The 21,318-nt window shown below is 43.1% G+C and overlaps 1 protein-coding gene across 1 annotated transcript in view; it reads left to right on the top strand.

The window, feature by feature from the left end:
- Nucleotides 1–721: 721 nt before the first annotated feature.
- The window catches only part of LOC311135577 (ceramide synthase-like), a gene marked incomplete at both ends in the record, with an annotated part of 37,438 nt that continues 16,841 nt past the window's right edge, over nucleotides 722–21,318 (top strand). The window contains 2 exons of the mRNA XM_084169587.1: nucleotides 722–843; nucleotides 13,727–13,813. Coding sequence (XP_084025713.1) covers nucleotides 722–843; nucleotides 13,727–13,813 — 209 coding nt within the window. The remainder of the gene's footprint in view (nucleotides 844–13,726; nucleotides 13,814–21,318) is intronic.

Genomic DNA, 21,318 nt, shown 5'->3' on the forward strand with positions numbered 1-21,318 from the left:
GACTTTACCCTTTGCTAAAGTTTCTAAATGTTTTGTTTAGAAGTGCAAAGGCGAATTGAGTTATTGCACCCGGAAATATGCAAATTTATGCTAAAATACGCCAATAGGATCTCGCTAGCTCGTGCTTGGCTCTGCCCACCTTCTTGCTTGTTCGGGCCCACTATGACTCATTTGTGGCCATTTGAAACGACAGGTTGTGGTCTATCTTGTTTAAGTTATACAAATATTTGATAAGAGAGCTTGTCGAGTGGTTAGCATAGCGAGGTACCCCAACTCGGAGAAACCGAAGCGTAGGTCGAACCTTGCCTCGTTTTAATTCACATATGTATTCATTTTTGCCCCGTTTTTTTTTTTCTGGTAGAATATTCTCAAACCTCGTTATTAAATTGTATTCCGCGGCATGTAGTTAACGTGCTGTCGAACGTTACCGGCTTTGCGCCAGGAGTGAAGACCAATCAATCACCGGTTACCTTCTCCGCTAGCTAGTTTTGTGTACAGTGTGGTGTTGCTGAGGCAAGGGAAAAAACGCAGCGGTCACCAAGTGACTGGATCTTGTGGCGTGAGCACTAATGCTGTCTAGCAAACACGGCGAATCCCAGTCGCCGGTGTAAAGCGCGGTGTGTAAAATACATCTTACAGCCCTCGACCCAGATAATAATAATAATAATAATAATAATAGTAATAATAGATAGGTCGATATCGGGAGAAGCGCAACGCAAGGATGTTGCAAATACTGGCTTGCGGCGTCGTAATTTTTCCCGGTCTCTTCTTCATCTTTCGGAGGGTACTCCCGTCCATTTTCAAACAGTGGACCGATGCCGACGTTGTACTGGTCAGCGAGAGGTAATTCTTATTTTATTTTATTCACATGGTAAATGTTTAATCCTGGACATAGCTGGTCAAGCAGTAACTGGCCCTAAGAGGCTATGCTAGCTAGCACGGCCATGCAAATTGATAAAATAAATAGCTGAGTCTCGAACTTGGCATGGGTTTTAACCGAATTAGCCACAGTCGCTATTATAACGGTGGCTAGCCCAGTGAATTACAACATAGTAACACCATGGGAATATTGCTGCATCTTGGTCTTAATGAAACGATCACACGCGCAGGGGTCAGTTAGATGCTCACTTTGAACCCTGTCACTCTCTCTAGCTAATTGATAATCCCCTTTCAAACTCGAGCGCTGTGGTGGCTACTGAGTTATGCAATGTAAAGTGCTGAACTACAGTATACTGAGCGGATCGCTTGGCCTTAATCACGCTCCTATTAATTCGCTAATGTTCATCTAACAGAAAATGCATTTCTTAGATGCATGTGTTGATGCCTCGGGAGGATACATTGCTAACTAGCTAGCTCCGTATCCCGGTCAAGTCAGCCTTGAATGCCTCACCAGTTTGCTAATGTCACATAGCCCGATAGCGGGAGACGCTATCGGGCATTATCTGGCTGCAATAACGTAGGCTATAGGCTAGGTTACAAAAAAAGACAACGATCACGTTGAATGCCCATCAGCAACGTAATTAATAGTTAATTAATAACTTTATACGTTTGTTTTACGATCTCTTGGCCTGCTACTGTATGTGTTGTATTTATTTTACCTGCCTGTTAAAGTGCCAGTGGGTCAGTGCGCGTTTGGATAAGCTGCAGTGTGTTCTGCTCGAGCTTTTCTACCTCTGGCGGTATTTCAGGCAGTGACATTTTTTTTTACAGGTTCTATAACAAGATAAGACAAGACCCTATCTCGTGCCACATACACTATATATACAAAAGTATGTGGACACCCCTTCAAATTATTGGATTCGTCTATTTCAGCCACACCCGTTGCTGACAGGTGTATAAAATCGAGCACACAGCCATGCAATCATTGGCAGTCGAATGGCCTTACTGAAGAGCCCAGTGACTTTCAACGTGGCACGGTCATAGGATGCCACCTTTCCAACAAGTCAATTCGTCAAATTTCTGCCCTGCTAGAGCTGCCCGGTCAACTGTAAGTGCAGTTATTGTGAAGTGTAAACGTCTAAGAGCAACAATGGCTCAGCAAGAAGTGGTAGGCTGCACAAGCTCACAGAACGGGAGTGCTGAAGCGCATAGCGCGTTAAAATCGCTGTCCTCCATGTGATCATACTTCTTAACTCTTGCGTTGTGTTTTTTAAAGAAAGGAATGCTCAGCCAGCGATCCCAGTTGATTGGTATTTATTTGCTTGCATATAATTATCACACTGGGCTTTTGTAATCAAAGATAACAATTACAAAAATAGTATAACATACAATAGGTGCAAATACCTGAAAATAGACAAAGAACATTAACAGTGGAGGACAGATGTAGCATGGAAACATGCTACATCTATTACACCCTATCTGCAAGCAAGACCAATGGCATAACACCTTATTGATATGTAGATTCAATTAACCAATAGAAATACATAAACATTTAAATACATTTATGTAGTGCAAGTGGAAGCATAACCAACCTTGTTACTCTCTCTTGTCTCTCTACAGCAGACATATACACTGAACAAAAATATAAACACAACATGCAACAAAATATTTTACTGAGTTACAGTTCATACAAGGAAATCAGTCAATTGAAATAAATGTATTAGGCCCTAATCTATGGATTTCACATGACTGGGAATGGGTGCGCCATGGGTAGGCCTGGGAGGGCATATGCCCACCCACTTGGCAGCCAGGCTCACCCACTGGGGAGCCAGGCTCAGCAAATCAGAATGAGTTTTTCCCCACAAAAGGGCTTTATTACAGAAATACTCCTCAGATGATCCCGCAGGTGAAGAAGCCTGATGTGGAGGTCCTGGGCTGGCGTGGTTACTTGTGGTCTGTGGTTTTGAGGCCGGTTGGACATACTGCCAAATTCTCTAAAACGACGTTGGAGGCAGCTTATTTACATTTAGTCATTTAGCAGACGCTCTTATCCAGAGCGACTTACAGTTAGTGAGTGCATACATTTTTGTAAAAAAAAAAAAATCATACTGGCCCCCGTGGGAATCGAACCCACAACCCTGGCGTTGCAAGCGCCATGCTCTACCAACTGAGCTACACAGGGCCAATAAATTGCAATGTCCGTACTATGAGACGCTTAAGACAGTGCTACAGGGAGACAGGACGGACAGATGATCGTCCTTGCAGTGGCAGACCACATGTAACAACACCTGCACAGGATCGGTACATACGAACATCACACCTGCGAGACAGGTACAGGATGGCAACAACAACTGCCCGAGTTACACCAGGAACGCACAATCCCTCCATCAGTGCTCAGACTGTCCGCAATAGGCTGAGAGAGGCTGGACTGGGGCTTCTAGGCCTGTTGTAAGGCAGGTCCTCACCAGACACTACGGGCAACAACGTCGCCTATGGGCACAAACCCACCGTCGCTGGACCAGACAGGACTGGCAAAAAGTGCTCTTCACTGACGAGTCGCGGTTTTGTCTCACCAGGGGTGATGGTCGGATTCGCGTTTATCGTCGAAGGAATGAGCGTTACACAGAGGCCTGTACTCTAGAGCGGGATCGATTTGGAGGTGGAGGGTCCGTCATGGTCTGGGTCGGTGTGTCACTGCATCATCGGACTGAGCTTGTCATTGCAGGCAATCTCCACGCTGTGCGTTACAGGGAAGACATCCTCCTCCCTCATGTGGTAGCCTTCCTGCAGGCTCATCCTGACATGACCCTCCAGCATGACAATGCCACCAGCCATACTGCTCGTTCTGTGCGTGATTTCCTGCAAGACAGGAATGTCAATGTTCTGCCATGGCCAGCGAAGAGCCCGGATCTCAATCCCATTGAGCACATCTGGAACCTGTTGGATCGGAGGGTCAGGGCTAGGGCCATTCCCCCCAGAAATGTCCGGGAACATGCAGGTGCCTTGGTGGAAGAGTGGGGTAACATCTCACAGCAAGAACAGGCAAATCTGGTGCAGTCCATGAGGAGGAGATGCACTGCAGTACTTCATGCAGCTGGTGGCCACACCAGATACTGACTGTTACTTTTGATTTTGACCCCCCCTTTGTTCAGGGACACATTGTTCCATTTCTGTTAGTCACATGTCTGTGGAACTTGTTCAGTTTATGTCTCAGTTGTTGAATCTTGTTATGTTCAAACAAATACTTACACATGTTAAGTTTGCTGAAAATAAACGCAGTTGACAGTGAGAAGACGTTTCTTTTTTTGTTGAGTTTAGAATCGTGAGAATCGCAATACGTATCGAATCGACACCTAAATATCGTGATAATATCATATCGTGAGGTCCCTGGCACAGAACGAGTCTTTCGGAGAAGTGTCCTCTGGTCTGATTAAACAAAAATAGAACTGGTTGGCCATAATGACCATCGTTATGTTTGGAGGAAAAAGGGGGTGCTTGCAAGCCGACGAACACCATCCCAACCGTGAAGCACGGGGGTGGCAGCATCATGCTGTGGGGGTGCTTTGCTGCAGGAGGGACTTGTGCACTTCACAAAATAATGGCATCTTGAGGAAGGAAAATTATGTGGGTATATTGAAGCAACATCTCAAGACATCAGTCAGGAAGTTAAAGCTTGGTCGCAAATGGGTCTTCCAAATGGACAATGACCTCAAGCATACTTCCAAAGTTGTGGCAAAATGGCTTAAGGACAACAAAGTCAAGGTATTGGAGTGGTCATCACAAAGCCCTGACCTCAAATCCTATAGAACATTTGTGGGCAGAACTGAAAAAGCGTGTGCGAGCAAGGAGGCCTACAAACCTGACTCGGTTACACCAGCTCTGTCAGGAGGAATGGGCCAAAATTCACCCAACTTATTGTGGGAAGCTTGTGGAAGGCTACCCGAAACGATTGACCCAAGTTATACAATTTAAAGGCAATGCTACCAAATACTAATTGAGTGTATGTAAACTTCTGACCCACTGGGAATGTGATGAAAGAAATAAAAGCTGAAATAAATCATTCTCTCTACTATTATTCTGACATTTCACATTCTTAAAATAAAGTGGTGATCCTAACTAACCTAAGACAGGGAATTTTTACTAGGATTAAATGTCAGGAATTGTGAAACTGAGTTTAAATGAATTTGGCTAAGGTATATGTAAACTTCTGACTTCAACTGTATCTATTATTACTTTTTACGTGTTTTACTTTCTATTTCTCTATTTTCTTTCTCTCTGCATTGTTGGGAAGGGCCTGTAAGTAAGTATTTCACTGTGTTTACGAAGCATGTAAGAAATACAATTATATTTGAAATTGGGCAAATACAACAACTAATTCTCAAACCCACAGCTCTGTTATTCCAAACCCTATGCTCCTCCAACCAATTGAAAATCATACTCTCTTGGGCCATTTCCACATTTGTTTAAAAAGCACTGTGTTGATCGGGGTTTTGGGGATTGTTCCCTCCACAGTGATTGAGAGAGCCATGGTCACAGCGTTGCACCAGAAGGTGTTTAGCTTGGTTGCCTCAGCTGACCCATTTATGCTATTAGGCTTATGTGAATGGCAGTTCTCTTAGAAAAAAAATATAAACTATTGGAACCAATGTTTATAAAGAACTGATGTTGACACAAGATGGAGGGAAAGTTGGAGCATAACCATCGAAATTACAGTTAACAAAAATGTACGCTTAATCCAGTATAAACTAATGTATTGAATGTATTATACAAGAGACAAAGTTAATGTCTTAAGTGTAAAACTAATAATGACTCAATAATCCATGCTTTCTGGGATTGCTATAAAGTGCAGAAGTTGTGGGCAAAGCTAGAAAGTTGTCTCAGAAATATTACAATGTACATTTACTTTTAATCCGTCTGTCTGCACATTTCAAGACATGGCATATGGTGGTGTAGTGAGATACCCAATGGGCTGGACGATTCTCTTCTCATCTTGAAAAAACATACACTACCGTTCAAAAGTTTGGGGTTACTTAGAAATGTCCTTGTTTTCGAAATAAAAGCAATTTTTTTTGTCCATTTTTAAAATAACATCAAATTGATAATAAATACAGTGTAGACATTGTTAATATTGTAAATGGCTATTGTAGCTGGAAACGGCAGATTTTTTATGGAATACATAGGTGTACAGAGGCCCATTATCAGCAACCATCAGTCCTGTGTTCCAATGGCACGTTGTGTTTGTTAATCCAAGTTGATCATTTTAAAAGGCTAATTGATCATTTAGAAAACCCTTTTGCAATTAGAAATGTGAGATAATGTCTAGATGCTGTTTATAGTGGAGATCAAGTTTACAACTTGCCTGGGATGATGAGACAGTGGATTGCGCAGTCAGATGGAACAGAGTAAATAGGCATTTTAACGTCATAGATTTAGCCGGTGGTAACTTGTGGAATAGACACCGGCTGGAAAGCGTTCAGCATTCAGGATTAGACCCACCCGTTGTATGAATGTATACAGTGGGGAAAAAAAGTATTTAGTCAGCCACCAATTGTGCAAGTTCTCCCACTTAAAAAGATGAGAGAGGCCTGTAATTTTCATCATAGGTACACGTCAACTATGACAGACAAATTGAGAAAAGAAAATCCAGAAAATCACATTGTAGGATTTTTTATGAATTTATTTGCAAATTATGGTGGAAAATAAGTATTTGGTCACCTACAAACAAGCAAGATTTCTGGCTCTTACAGACCAGTAACTTCTTCTTTAAGAGGCTCCTCTGTCCTCCACTCGTTACCTGTATTAATGGCACCTGTTTGAATTTGTTATCAGTATAAAAGACACCTGTCCACAACCTCAAACAGTCACACTCCAAACTCCACTATGGCCAAGACCAAAGAGCTGTCAAAGGACACCAGAAACAAAATTGTAGACCTGCACCAGGCTGGGAAGACTGAATCTGCAATAGGTAAGCAGCTTGGTTTGAAGAAATCAACTGCGGGAGCAATTATTAGGAAATGGAAGACATACAAGACCACTGATAATCTCCCTCGATCTGGGGCTCCACGCAAGATCTCACCCCGTGGGGTCAAAATGATCACAAGAACGGTGAGCAAAAATCCCAGAACCACACGGGGGGACCTAGTGAATGACCTGCAGAGAGCTGGGACCAAAGTAACAAAGCCTACCATCAGTAACACACTACGCCGCCAGGGACTCAAATCCTGCAGTGCTAGACGTGTCCCCCTGCTTAAGCCAGTAAATGTCCAGGCCCGTCTGAAGTTTGCTAGAGTGCATCCAGAAGAGGATTGGGAGAAAGTCATATGGTCAGATGAAACCAAAATATAACTTTTTGGTAAAAACTCAACTTGTCGTGTTTGGAGGACAAAGAATGCTGAGTTGCATCCAAAGAACACCATACCTACTGTGAAGCATGGGAGTGAAAACATCATACTTTGGGGCTGTTTTTCTGCAAAGGGACCAGGACGACTGATCCGTGTAAAGGAAAAATGAATGGGGCCATGTATCGTGAGATTTTGAGTGAAAACCTCCTTCCATCAGCAAGGGCATTGAAGATGAAACGTGGCTGGGTCTTTCAGCATGACAATGATCCCAAACACACCACCCGGGAAACGAAGGAGTGGCTTCGTAAGAAGCATTTCAAGGTCCTGGAGTCTCCAGATCTCAACCCCATAGAAAATCTTTGGAGGGAGTTGAAAGTCCGTGTTGCCCAGCGACAGCCCCAAAACATCACTGCTCTAGAGGAGATCTGCATGGAGGAATGGGCCAAAATACCAGCAACAGTGTGTGAAAACCTTGTGAAGACTTACAGAAAACGTTTGACCTGTGTCATTGCCAACAAAGGGTATATAACAAAGTATTGAGAAACGTTTGATATTGACCAAATACTTATTTTCCACCATCATTTGCAAATAAATTCATTAAAAATCCTACAATGTGATTTTCTGGAATATTTTTTCTCATTTTGTCTGTCATAGTTGACGTGTACCTATGATGAAAATTACAGGCCTCTCTCATCTTTTTAAGTGGGAGAACTTGCACAATTGGTGGCTGACTAAATACTTTTTTTCCCCACTGTATGTGTGTGTATATTTGCTTCCTTAAGCCACAACCATTATTGAGGTCGGGCACTGATGTTGGGCGATTAGGCTCGCAGTTGGCGTTCCAATTCATCCCAAAGGTGTGCGATGGGGTTGAGGTCAGGGCTCTGTGCAGGCCAGTCAAGTTCTTCCACACCGATCTCGACACACCATTTCTGTATGGACCTCGTTTTGTGCACGGAGGCATTGTCATGCTGAAATAGGAAAGGGCCTTCCCCAAACTGTTGCCACAAAGTTGGAAGCACTGAATAGTCTAGTATGTCATTGTATGCTGTAGCTTTAAGATTTCCCTTCACTGGAACTCTCGGGCCTAGCCCGAGCCATGGAAAACAGCCCCAGACCATTATTCCTCATCCACCAAACTTTACAGTTGGCACTATGTATTGGGGCAGGTAGCGTTCTCCTGGCATCTACCAAACTCAGATTTGTCAGTCGGACTGCCAGATGTTAAAGCGTGGTTCATAACTCCAGAGAACGCATTTCCACTGCTCCAGAGTCCAATTGCGGCGAGCTTTACACCACTCCAGCCGACGCCTGGCATTGCGCATGGTGATCTTAGGCTTGTTTGTGGCTGCTCGGCCATGGAAACCCATTTCATTAAGCTCTAGACAAACAGTTCTTATGCTGACGTTGCTTCCAGAGGCAGTTTGGAACTCAGTAGTGAGTGATGCAACCGAGGACGGATGATTTTACGCGCTTTCAGCACTCGGCTGTTCCGTTCTGTGAGCTTGTGTGGCCTACCACTTCGCGGCTGAACCATTGTTGCTCCTAGCTGTTTCCACTTCACAATAACAGCACTTACAGTTGATCAGGGCTGCTCTAGCAGGGCAAACATTTGATGAACTGACTGGTTAGAAAGGTGGCATCCTATGACAGTGCCACGTTGAAAGTCACTTAGCTCTACTGTAAGGCCATTCTACTGCCAATGTTTGTCTATGGAGATTGCATGGCTGTGTGCTTGATTGTATACACCTGACAGCAATGGGTGTGGCTGAAATAGCCAAATCCACTAATTTGATGGGGTGTCCACATTTTTGTGTGTATATATTGTGCGTGTCGGTGTGTAATATATATATATATATATATATATATATATATATATATATATATATATATATATATATATATATATATATATATATATATATATATATATATATATATATATATATATATATATATATATATATATATATATATACTGCTCAAAAAAATTAAGGGAACACTTAAACAACACAATGTAACTCCAAGTCAATTACACTTCTGTGAAATCAAACTGTCCACTTAGGAAGCAACACTGATTGACAATACATTTCACATGCTGTTGTGCAAATGGAATGGACAACAGGTGGAAATTATAGGCAATTAGCAAGACACCCCCAATAAAGGACTGGTTTTGCAAGTGGTGACCACAGACCACTTCTCAGTTCCTATGCTTCCTGGCTGATGTTTTGGTCACTTTTGAATGCTGGCGGTGCTTTCACTCTAGTGGTAGCATGAGACGGAGTCTACAACCCACACAAGTGGCTCAGGTAGTGCAGCTCATCCAGGATGGCACATCAATGCGAACTGTGGCAAGAAGGTTTGCTGTGTCTGTCAGCATAGTGTCCAGAGCATGGAGGCGCTACCAGGAGACAGGCCAGTACATCAGGAGACGTGGAGGAGGCCGTAGGAGGGCAACAACCCAGCAGCAGGACTGCTACCTCCGCCTTTGTGCAAGGAGGAGCAGGAGGAGCACTGCCAGAGCCCTGCAAAATGACCTCCAGCAGGCCACAAATGTGCATGTGTCTGCTTAAACGGTCAGAAACAGACTCCATGAGGGTGGTATGAGGGCCGACGTCCACAGGTGGGGGTTGTGCTTACAGCCCAACACCGTGCAGGACATTTGGCATTTGCCAGAGAACACCAAGATTGGCAAATTCACCACTGGTGCCCTGTGCTCTTCACAGATGAAAGCATGTTCACACTGAGCACGTGACAGAGTCTGGAGACGCCGTGGAGAACGTTCTGCTGCCTGCAACATCCTCCAGCATGACCGGTTTGGCGGTGGGTCAGTCATGGTGTGGGGTGGCATTTCTTTGGGGGGCCGCACAGCCCTCCATGTGCTCGCCAGAGGTAGCCTGACTGCCATTAGGTACCGAGATGAGATCCTCAGACCCCTTGTGAGACCATATGCTGGTGCGGTTGGCCCTGGGTTCCTCCTAATGCAAGACAATGATAGACCTCATGTGGCTGGAGTGTCAGCAGTTCCTGCAAGAGGAAGGCATTGATGCTATGGACTGGCCCGCCCGTTCCCCAGACCTGAATCCAATTGAGCACATCTGGGACATCATGTCTCGCTCCATCCACCAACGCCACGTTGCACCACAGACTGTCCAGGAGTTGGCGGATGCTTTATTCCAGGTCTCGGAGGAGATCCCTCAGGAGACCATCCGCCACCTCATCAGGAGCATGCCCAGGCGTTGTAGGGAGGTCATACAGGCACATGGAGGCCACACACACTACTGAGCCTCATTTTTACTTGTTTTAAGGACATTACATCAAAGTTGGATCAGCCTGTAGTGTGGTTTTCCACTTTCATTTTGAGGGTGACTCCAAATCCAGACCTCCATGGGTTGATAAATTTGATTTCCATTGATAATTTTTGTGTGATTTTGTTGTCAGCACATTCAACTATGTAAAGAAAAAAGTATTTAATAAGATTATTTCATTCATTCAGATCTAGGATGTGTTATTTTAGTGTTCCCTTTATTTTTTTGAGCAGTGTATATTGAACTTTTTTGGATGGGACGCATGCGGGCGCCTTCATGCTGCACAGAAGTTAACACACTTGAATAACGCAGCATGTAGAAATGTTGAAACTGTTAATTACTGTTCGCAAAACAATGTCCATACAAGCGAGAACACTTTTTACAATGCAAGAAGATACCGGTAGCTTCCAGCTTTGTAAGCTTACTTTCCTTGCTAGCTGACAGCTAAAGCTAACATCAATTCACTAGCCTAGTACTTTGTTTATAATAATATGCTAACCATAACACAAAATATGCTGATTTTAAAGCTGATTGCCACCAAAAACTTTATTCATGAACTTATTCTCTCTCATGACTCTCCCAAAGACGATCTATTGCCTCAGCGAACTGACTGATCAGACAGGCCGCCTCCCGAATTACATCATTAACGGTTGGAGACAGCGCACAATTTTATAAAATAATCTAGTCTAATCTAATCTTTGCAAATGTTTTTGATCTGTACAGTAAAATAAGTCCCAAATAGAAGGGAAACAGATTGTTTGTTTGTCTTCTGTAGCCCCATGAAATTAGCCAAAACAAGCTCAATAACTCCATGCGTGCACACACTCCCATTGAATATGTATTCACCTGTGTATTGTGGGTAGGCCTAAGCTACATTTTGATTTACCCAGTTTATCAATAGTATATATTACCATTGTTGTGTAGTTAGAATGGTAAAAACAAAGTCAAATTGATTGTATAATTGATTCGTTAATGCATACATGGCTGTCTTTTGAAAAAAGTTTACGTAAAATAATTATAATGTAATGAAATTGAACTCAAAAGATGCCCAACGATTGAACAGAGCATTAGCTGAGTTTCTGTCTGGGTCAAGTGCCATTCTGTGACTTTGGCTAATATCCCTTCTTTTTTGCCCTGTTATCATTCTGGTATCGAGTATTGTGATGGTATTGAAGTCAAAATTCTGGTATCGTGACAACACTAATAAATAGATAGATGGATAGATTAGATACTTTATTGTCCTTGGGAAAGAAATGATAGGCCTATAAAGCTGCAATATGTAACGAAGGCCTGTGGAGAAGGGGGCGGGCCTCCGGAGCAGCAGGTCTCAACAGGAAATGGCTCTGTGTGTGCCTTCTCCCTCCCTCTGACCTAGCCTGGAGTGAGAGACTACTGTACTGCTAAATACAATCACCTTTAATCATTTGGAAATTGAGCGATTCATAAAAGGCGTGAATAGCGAGTGGCTGTGGTAAGGGTGAATTAATGAGATTTCTGTGATTTCAGAGCTGCCAACATCTGTCAAACTAAGCCGGGAAGTTGAGTGCCTGGTTGAACAAGCCCTTCGTCCATATTGAACTCCTTGGCTGTGTCTGAAATAGCACCCTATTCCCTTTAGTGTACTACTTTTGACCAGGGCCCATAGTGGTGCCATTTTGGTCGCAGCCCATATGAAATATAATTATTTGGTGTTTTGGTCCCTGAATCTGTGCAGAATGAATGGCGGTTAGATTTGTGATGGGCGATCCATATAAAGTCTCTGCAGTGCCTGTCAATCAAACATGTCTGTTATGTTTCCATGTGACTTAGTCTGGAGTCTAAACTGAATGTCGCTATGTTGTACTAGCATTTTATTTCCTTCACTTTAAGGATTTAGTATTGAGCTGCTCCAATAGAGGGGCACTTGGACAGTCTAGAAAGTAGCCGGTCCAGTCGTTGTCCTCTAAGAAACGATCTGCTGGTTTAGCTTTGGTCGAAAAGGCAGGGTTGGGGTCTATTCGAATTAAGGTCACCCAATTCAGTAATTCATTTAAATGTATAATTTAAAAATTTTGGAAAAACGTTTGAAATAAATAACTTCTCCTTTTCAGTTTATTGAGAAGTCATTGAAAAGTAAATGCCTCTTTTTTTACAATTATTTAATTCAAATTTTTGTTTACTTTCCTGAATTCCAGTGGAAGACACATTTCAGTTGAATGCATTCATTGACTAGGTGTCCCCCTGTCCCTGACTGAATTGACTGACTTATTATTATTATTATTATTATTATTATTAACCCCAACCCTGGTTAAAGCAGAGGTCGCATTAGCTTTCAGAAATATGCATTTTCAAAATGCCAACCATAAAATAAATCTGTGTTTTTAAACCTTTTCACCTGCGTTTTATATTGAAATTATTATTAAATTTTTGCTGATTCTAGTGGAGAAGTGCAATTACATTCATGATTTGGAGTGAACTGTGAGTGAAACCAAGCAGAAAATACAATAAGAAGAATTTTAGATCTGAGTTGACAAAATGCAGTAAGATATTGTTTCTGTTTTTTCTTTCCTTTCCTGCGTGAAAAACGCTGAATTCTGTGTTATTGCAACTTCTGTGAAGGTGATCTAATCTCTGACAGTTTGCACAACATCGCACAATACAGATATGGGGTGTAAATGTTTTCAATGAAGGCAGGCCCCGAATGAAAGGGAGAAGTGAAACTACGGTGAAACGAAGTATTCCATTCTGTTATTTGTGAATCACACCTCTCAGTAATATAGTTAATAGAAGTTTTCAGACCAAGACCAAATGGAACGGCAAACTGATGAAATGGGCTATCTATTAGCCTGCCACAATTGCTTGTGAGGCAGGATGCGGAGTAGGCTACCCTGGGTAAAATGCTTACATCCTTAATTTCCCTGAAGAAAAACGATACTGCATTTGCAACTTGTGTAGTGACATCCTTACTTTAGAAAACGGAGAGTATGAAGATGTTGTTCTCCCTATGATTTGTCTCTCATCGGAATCTAACATACATTGGCAAAGTTGACAGCTTTTCATTTGACTGTATTGCCTGGAAATACTGTTTCTGTTTAACATAATTCTACTTAAACTGGTATTATTAATGCAACAAGCTGTTAATTACGGGAGTGAACCGAAAGTTTCTCCTGAAACTTCAACTTTCTTGTTTGAAACATTTCTTATCCTTCTCTTTCTCAGGCTGGTGTCCTCCATCCACGCCATTATGGCCACCACGGCAGGAGTCATCGTGGTGTCGGAGTGCAGCGGTAACATCATGACCGACAGGTAGGTCAGCCACTAACAGACGGGGACGAGTTCCTTGACCCGGGTGGCCCAATCAGTGCAGCTGAAGAACTCATGTCTTCTTCCTGTCTGCATATTTTTTTTTAACGCTACATGGCAATGCTTCATGCAAGCTGTTTCAGGACCACAAAAGCAAGAGCTTCTTATTGGACAAGTGCCTAATGAACACAACCCTGACCACCCTCTCTTACCACCTAGCCGTTTCCTCATACCTAATGACAGCGGTTAGTTGTGGTCTGAACAAATCACCTCGGTTTTCCGCTGAGAGTATAGTGGGCTTAATTGGCGCCCCCTATCAGTTGTTGAGTGAACACACACAGGCTCTACCTTGGGTGGTATGTGTCTGTTAACAACAACTGGTGCGCGATCTCTAATATTAAAGAAGTCTCTAGGTTCTGCTCACCTGAGTTAGAATATCTCATGATATCTGTAGAACATACTATTTACCAAGAGTTTTCATTTATATTTTTCGTAGCTCTCTATTTACCACCACAAACCAATGCTGGCACTAAGACCGCTCTCAACAAGCTTTATAGGGCCGTAAGCAAACAAGAAAATGCTCGTCCAGAGGCGGCACACCTAGTGGCCGGTGATTGTAAGCTCTCCATTTGTCAAATATGACCATAACTCTATCCTGATTACAAGCAAAAACCCAAACAGAAAGTACCAGTGACGCAAACAGCACAGAAGTGGTCCGATGAGGCTGATGCTAAACTATAGGACTATTTCGCTAACACAGACTGGAATATGTTCCGGGACTCATCTGATGGCATTGAGGAATTTACCACATCAGTCACCGGCTTCATTAATAAGTGCATTGACGGCGTCGTCCCCACAGTGACCATACGTACATATACCAAAAACCATAAGCCATGGATTACAGGAAGCATCCGCACTGAGCTAAAGGCTAGAGCTTCCGCTTTCAAGGAGTGGGACTCTATTCCAGACGCTTATAAGAAATCTCCCTATGACCTCCGACGCCATCAAACAGGCAAAGCGTCAATACAGGAGTAAGATGGAATCCTACTACACCGGCTCTGACGCTCTTTGAATGTGGCAGGGCTTGCAAACTATCATGGATTACAAAGGGAAACCCAGCCGCGAGCTGCCCAGTGACGCAAGCCTACCAGACGAGCTAAATGCATTCTATGCTCGCTTCGAGGCAAGCAACACTGAACCATGCGTGAGAGCACCAGCTGTTCTGATCGACTGCGATCACGCTCTCCTTAGCCGATGTGAGTAAGACCTTTAAACAGGTTAACATTCACAAGTCCGCAGGGCCAGGTGGATTACCAGGACGTGTGCTCAAGAGCATGCGCTGACCAGCTGGCAAGTGTCTTCACTGACATTTTCAAATTCTCCCTGCCAGCTGGCAAGTGTCTTCACTGACATTTTCAAATTCTCCCTGACCCAGTCTGTAATACCTACATGTTTCAAGCAGACCCCCATAGTCCATGTGCCCAAGAACGCCAAGGTAACCTGTCTAAATGACTGTCGCCCCATAGCACTCACATCTGTAGCCATGAAATGCTTTGAAAGGCTGGTCATGGCTCACATCAACACTATCATCCCAGACAGCCTGGACCCACTCCAATTCTCATGCCGCCCCAACAGATCCACAGATTTCGCCATTTCTATTGCTCTCCACATTTATGTGAGAATGCTGTTCATTGACTACAGCTCAGCGTTCAAAACCATAGTGCCCTCCAAGCTCATCACTAAGCTAAGGACCCTGGGACTGAACACCACCTTCTGCAACTGGGTCCTGGACTTTGACGGGACACCCCCAGGTGGTGAGGGTAGGCAATAACACATCCGCCACGCTGACCCTCAACACAGGGGCCCCTCAGGGGTGAGTGCTTAGTTCCCCTCGTGTACTCCCTGTTCACCCACGACTGCGTGGCCGCGCATGGTTTCAACACCACCATTACGTTTGCTGACGGTGGTAGGCCTGATCACAGACGACAATGAGACCGCCTATAGGGAAGGAGGTCCGAGACTTGGAAGTGTGGTGTCAGGACAACAACCTCTCCCTCAATGTCAGCAAGACAAAGGAGCTGATCGTTCCTTGGTGTTCACATCACTAAAGATCTATCATGGTCCAAACACACCAACACAGTCGTGAAGAGGGCACGACAACGCCTCTTCCCCCTCAGGAGGCTGAAAAGATTTGGCATGGGACCTCAGATCCTTAAGTTCTACAGCTGCACCATTGAAAGCATCTTGACTGGTTGCATCACCGCTTGTTAGACGAAGGCCCTAAAAATTGTCAGACTCCAGCCACCCTAGTCATAGACTGTTCTCTTTGCTACCGCAAGGCAAGCGGTACCGGAGCGCCAAGTCTAATGATTCTGTCTCTTCGCAGCAAAATCTGCAGAGCTGGGCGAGGGAGAACTTTGTACGCGTCTCTGTGGGTGGAGTAAAGGTGGTCTAGAGTTTTTTCCTCTAGTTGCACATTTAACATGCTGGTAGAAATTAGGTAAAACGGATTTAAGTTTCCCTGCATTGAAGTCCCCGGCCACTAGGAGCGCCGCCTCTGGATGAGCGTTTTCCTGTTTGCTTATGGCCCTATACAGCTCATTGAGTGTGGTCTTAGTGCCAGCATCGGTTTGTGGTGGTAAATAGACAGCTACGAAAAATATAGATGAACACTTTCTTGGTAAATAGAGTGGTCTACAGCTTATCATGAGATACTCTACCTCAGGCGAGCAAAACCTAGAGACTTCCTTAATATTAGATTTCGTTGTTTACAAATATACACAGACCGCCACCCCTTGTCTTACCGGAGGCAGCTGTTCTATTTTGCCAATGCAGTGTAAACTCCGCCAGCTGTATGTTATTCATGTCATCGTTCAGCCATGACTCTGTGAAACATAAGATAATACTGTTTTTAATATCCCGTTGGTAGGATATTTGTGATCGTAGCACGTCTATTGTGTTATCCAATGATTGATTGTACGTTGGCTAATAGGACTGATGGTAGAGGCAGATTACCCACTCGCCGCCGGATCCTTACAAGGCACCCCGACCTACGTCCCCGATATCTCTGTCTCTTTCTCCTTCGAATGACGGGGATTTTGGCCTTGTCGGGTGTATGAAGTAAATCCTTCGCGCCCGACTCGTTAAAGAAATAATCTTTGTCCAGTAAGAGGTGAGTAATCGCTGTCCTGATATCCAGAAGCTCTTTTCTTTTCAATATCTATTATTACTTTTATTATTAATTATTAATTAATTATTTACTTTTCTATAATTTAGTTTATTTCTCTCTGCATTGTTTGGAAGGGCCCATAAGTAAGCATTTCACTGTTATTTCACACCTGTTGTTTACGAAGCATGTGACAATTAAAATGTGATTTGATCAGATTTTGTACTTGAGGCGAACCCACTGCCACCTGCCCGAAGATCCATACCGACCCGGTCAGTGAGGGAAAGTACGGGGCAAACCTGTCTGTCTAGCTAGATGCAGGCCAGTGGCTAGCTTCCAATCCCATTCCCAAGCCACAGCTGTTGACCCCGGGTCCTGGCCCTCGAGGACAGCCAGCCCACCCGTCTGTCTATCGGCTCTATCCCCAGTGGGACAGGTGTTCTGGGTCCCGTCCCAGCCCAATATCCCATCCCTATGCTCAGTCACCATGGCCACCTGCTCAGTCAGTCCGGTACCAGCAAAAATATATATAACAAACCCAAGATTCATCTGTGTCGTTTTCAATGGGAGCAAATTAAGCATAGTGGGCAAAACAAGCAGGGAGGTGGGCAGAGCCAAGCACGAGCTAGTGAGATCCTATTGTCGCGTTCTAGCATGTATTTGCATATTTCCGTTGTGGAACGCCTTCTCTGTGAAGTGTGCGTGTGCTGTAACTCAATTCGGCCTTGCACTCCTTGTAAACAACACAATTATTTGCAAATTTGGCAAAGGGTAAGTCTACAAAACTTAGTGCACTCTGTTCGTAACAGATTAGTGCTGAGTGATTAGTGCTTTATGAGGGTGGTTCGGTTTTGGTTTCAAAAAATTTTTCTGGGACATTAAATGCACTATGCATTATGTGGGTTGAATGCTGTAACAACACCGAATACAACAATAAAAGTCCCATGATGATGGTGACAGCCCATTTACTGCTTATCACTTATTAACCATAATAATCACTTTACTTTAAATATTTCAGTTTTGTGTATATTACATTTGTTTTAGGCCTATTTGAAGTCATCTCATCTCATCTCTAGAGCTGCTGCCTATGCAGTCTGACAAAATCACTATTGATTTCTCCTTGCTCATTAAGAAATGCTAGCGGCCATGACTACAGGGGAACGAGTTGTTTTGGGTGCGTGGTTTGATGTGGGTGTGTCTTTGTCATTTAATCATAACGAATAAGGACAGTAGTGAGTACAATGAGGTAAGCTAAAATAGCTTTGCTATGGAGATAACGAAGTTTTGAAGTTGATGACTTCTTCCCTCCTGACTGACTTGTCATCTCAAGATGGTCAGCTAATTCAGCTAAAAAGCCTGCACTGACTTTGTGTTTAGCCAAGCTGACAGCAGCTAGCTAGCATAGCTTGGTGTAGCTGGCCATCTTATCTAGCTGATATTTCTCTGTCAAATCAGTTATGGCAAGAGCCAGTGTCTGGAATGTGTTTCGTAAGACACTTGTTCTACAACGCCTTGCTATGAAAGTAGCTTGCAAGTTTCAACGTTTCATCACGTCATGTAAATACATGTTACCGTGGAAACGGTGTCAACTGTGAGTTGAATGCCCGGTCTTGAGTCAGCTCAGCTATCCTACAACACAATATTTTATAACTTGCTAGTTTTGTCTCGTCTCTCGTTATATCCGCTATTTCCCGGGGAAAAACCCCCAGAACTACTAATATCCCTACAACAGATGTAGGCTACATGTGGACATTGCACAAACATCGCCCAGCTTGAGTGTAGATACATTTATCAACAAAAAATCAGTGTGTTTGTGGTACAAAGACACATTTTATGCTGTAACTATCATATTAATGTGCTTATAAAGACCGTATACCTACACTTACCTAGCAAATAAAAATACGTTGTGTGTGTGTGTTTAGAGCACACACTGTCTAACCAGAACTAGAATGGCATTCTATTAGTCTAGTTGGCCGACTCTAAGGATTTGGCTGTCTAACCACACACTGACATGCACAGCTCTCTGGGTGAGGTTCTGTCTTCAAGTGTCCAGTGGGTGATGAAGTCCCTTCCATCTATGTAATGTATTACAGGCTATGGACATGTGCAGTCAGGTGGCAGGAGGGTTGGAGTGCACTTAACCCTAATTTCTCCTGTAAGTCGCACTGGATAAGAGCGTCTGCTAAATGACTAAAATGTAAAATGTAATGACACTCCAACTCTCTCTCTCTACCGCACCTGCTATTTCAACCTCTAAATGCCCGGCTATGAAAAGCCAAGTGACATTTACTCCTGATGTACTGACCTGTTGCAACCTCTACAACCACTGTGATTATTATTTGACCCTGCTGGTCATCTATGAACATTTAAACATCTTGGAGAAAAATCTGGCTAAATGGCCAGGTACTGTTATAATCTCCACCCGGCACAGCCAGAAGGGGACTGGTCACCCCTCAGAGCCTGGTTCCTCTTTAGGTTTCTTCCTAGGTTTCTGCCTTTCTAGGGAGTTTTTCCTAGCCACCGTGCTTCTACATCTGCATTTCTTGCTGTTTGGGGTTTTAGGCTGTGTTTCTGTACAGCACTTTGTGACATCTGCTGCTGTAAAAAGGGCTTTATAAATACAATTTGATTGATTGATATGACAGAGTTTGCCTCAACCCATGGGTCCAGCAGCCAGAGTTCAATAACTACAAGTAGATGTGAGATGCAAGAGGATGGCACTCTTCTCATACCACACAGGAGGAAGCTTTGCATCGGTCAGTGGCCTAAAGAGTCATTTGAGACAAGTGCAATTGCTGACTAATGTAGATATTCTAAACTAAGTGTTTTGATAACTCAAGTGGAACAGTTCTATGTAGAATAAAGCATACTTCACATAATACTGTAGAAGCAGTGTTATGCTAATATAACAATGTGCAAATACGGTGACCTCTGTTCAGTCCACACTGTGAACCCGAATGAATACATAAATTAATCAAACTATCAAATGTTATTTGTCACATGCGCCGAATACAACAGGTGTAGACTTTACCGTGAAATACTTACGAGCCCTTTCCCAACAGTGCAGAGTTAAGTAAGAAAAATTAGCAAAATAAATGGTAACACAATAAAATAACAATAACGAGGCTATATGCAAGGAGCACCGGTACCGAGTCAATGTGCAGGGGTACGAGGTAGTTGAGGTAATATGTACATGTAAGTAGGGGTAAAAGTGACTAGGCAATCAGGATAGATAATAAACAGAGTAGAAACGGCATATGTGAAGAGTGTGTATGTGTGTGTTGCAGTGTCAGTGTAGTATGTGTGAGGTACAGTGCCTTCAGAAAGTATTCACATCCTTTTACTTTTTCCCCAATTTGTTGTGTTAGCCTGAATTTAAAATGGATTAAATAGAGATTTTGTGTCACTGGCCTACACACAATAAATCCCCCATAATGTTAAACTGGAATTATGTTTTTGACAAATGTAAAAAATGATTAGCTGAAATGTCTATAGAGTTAATAAGAATTCAATCCCTTTGTTTTGGCAAATAAGTTCAGGAGTAAGAATTGCTGAACAAGTCACATAATAAGTTGCATGGACTCACTCTGTGTGCAATAATGGTGTTTAACATGATTTCGAATGACTACCTCATCTCTGTACACCACGAATACAATTATCTGTAAGGTCCCTCAGTCGAGCAGTGAATTTCAAACACAGATTCAACCACAGACAAGGGAGGTTTTCCAATGCCTCTCAAATAAGGGCATCTATTGGTAGATGATTAAAACAAGCAGACATTGAATATCCCTTTGAGCATGGTTATTAATTACACTTTGGATGGTGTATCAATACACCCAGTCACTAAAAACACAGGCATCCTTCCTAACTCCGTCGCTGGAGAGGAAAGAAACCGCTCAGGGATTTCACCATGAGGCCAATGATGACTTTAAAACAGTTCGTTTAATTGTTGTGATGGGAGAACTGAGGATGGATCAACAACATTGTAGGTACTCCACAATACTAACCTAAATTAAAGCGTGAAAAGAAGGAAGCATGTACAGAATGTTTTTACTCAAACATTCATCCTGTTTGCAATAAGGCACTAAAGTAAAACTGCAAAAAATGTGGCAAAGAAATTAACTTTACAGTGAGGGGAAAAAAGTATTTGATCCCCTGCTGATTTTGTACGTTTGCCCACTGACAAAGAAATGATCAGTCTATAATTTTAATGGTAGGTTTATTTGAACAGTGAGAGACCGAATAACAACAAAAAAATCCAGAAAAACGTATGTCAAAAATGTTATAAATTGATTTGCATTTTAATGAGGGAAATAAGTATTTGACCCCCTCTCAATCAGAA

Source organism: Coregonus lavaretus, assembly GCF_964263955.1.
Source record: "Coregonus lavaretus genome assembly, chromosome: 10".
Lineage (NCBI taxonomy): Eukaryota > Metazoa > Chordata > Actinopteri > Salmoniformes > Salmonidae > Coregonus > Coregonus lavaretus.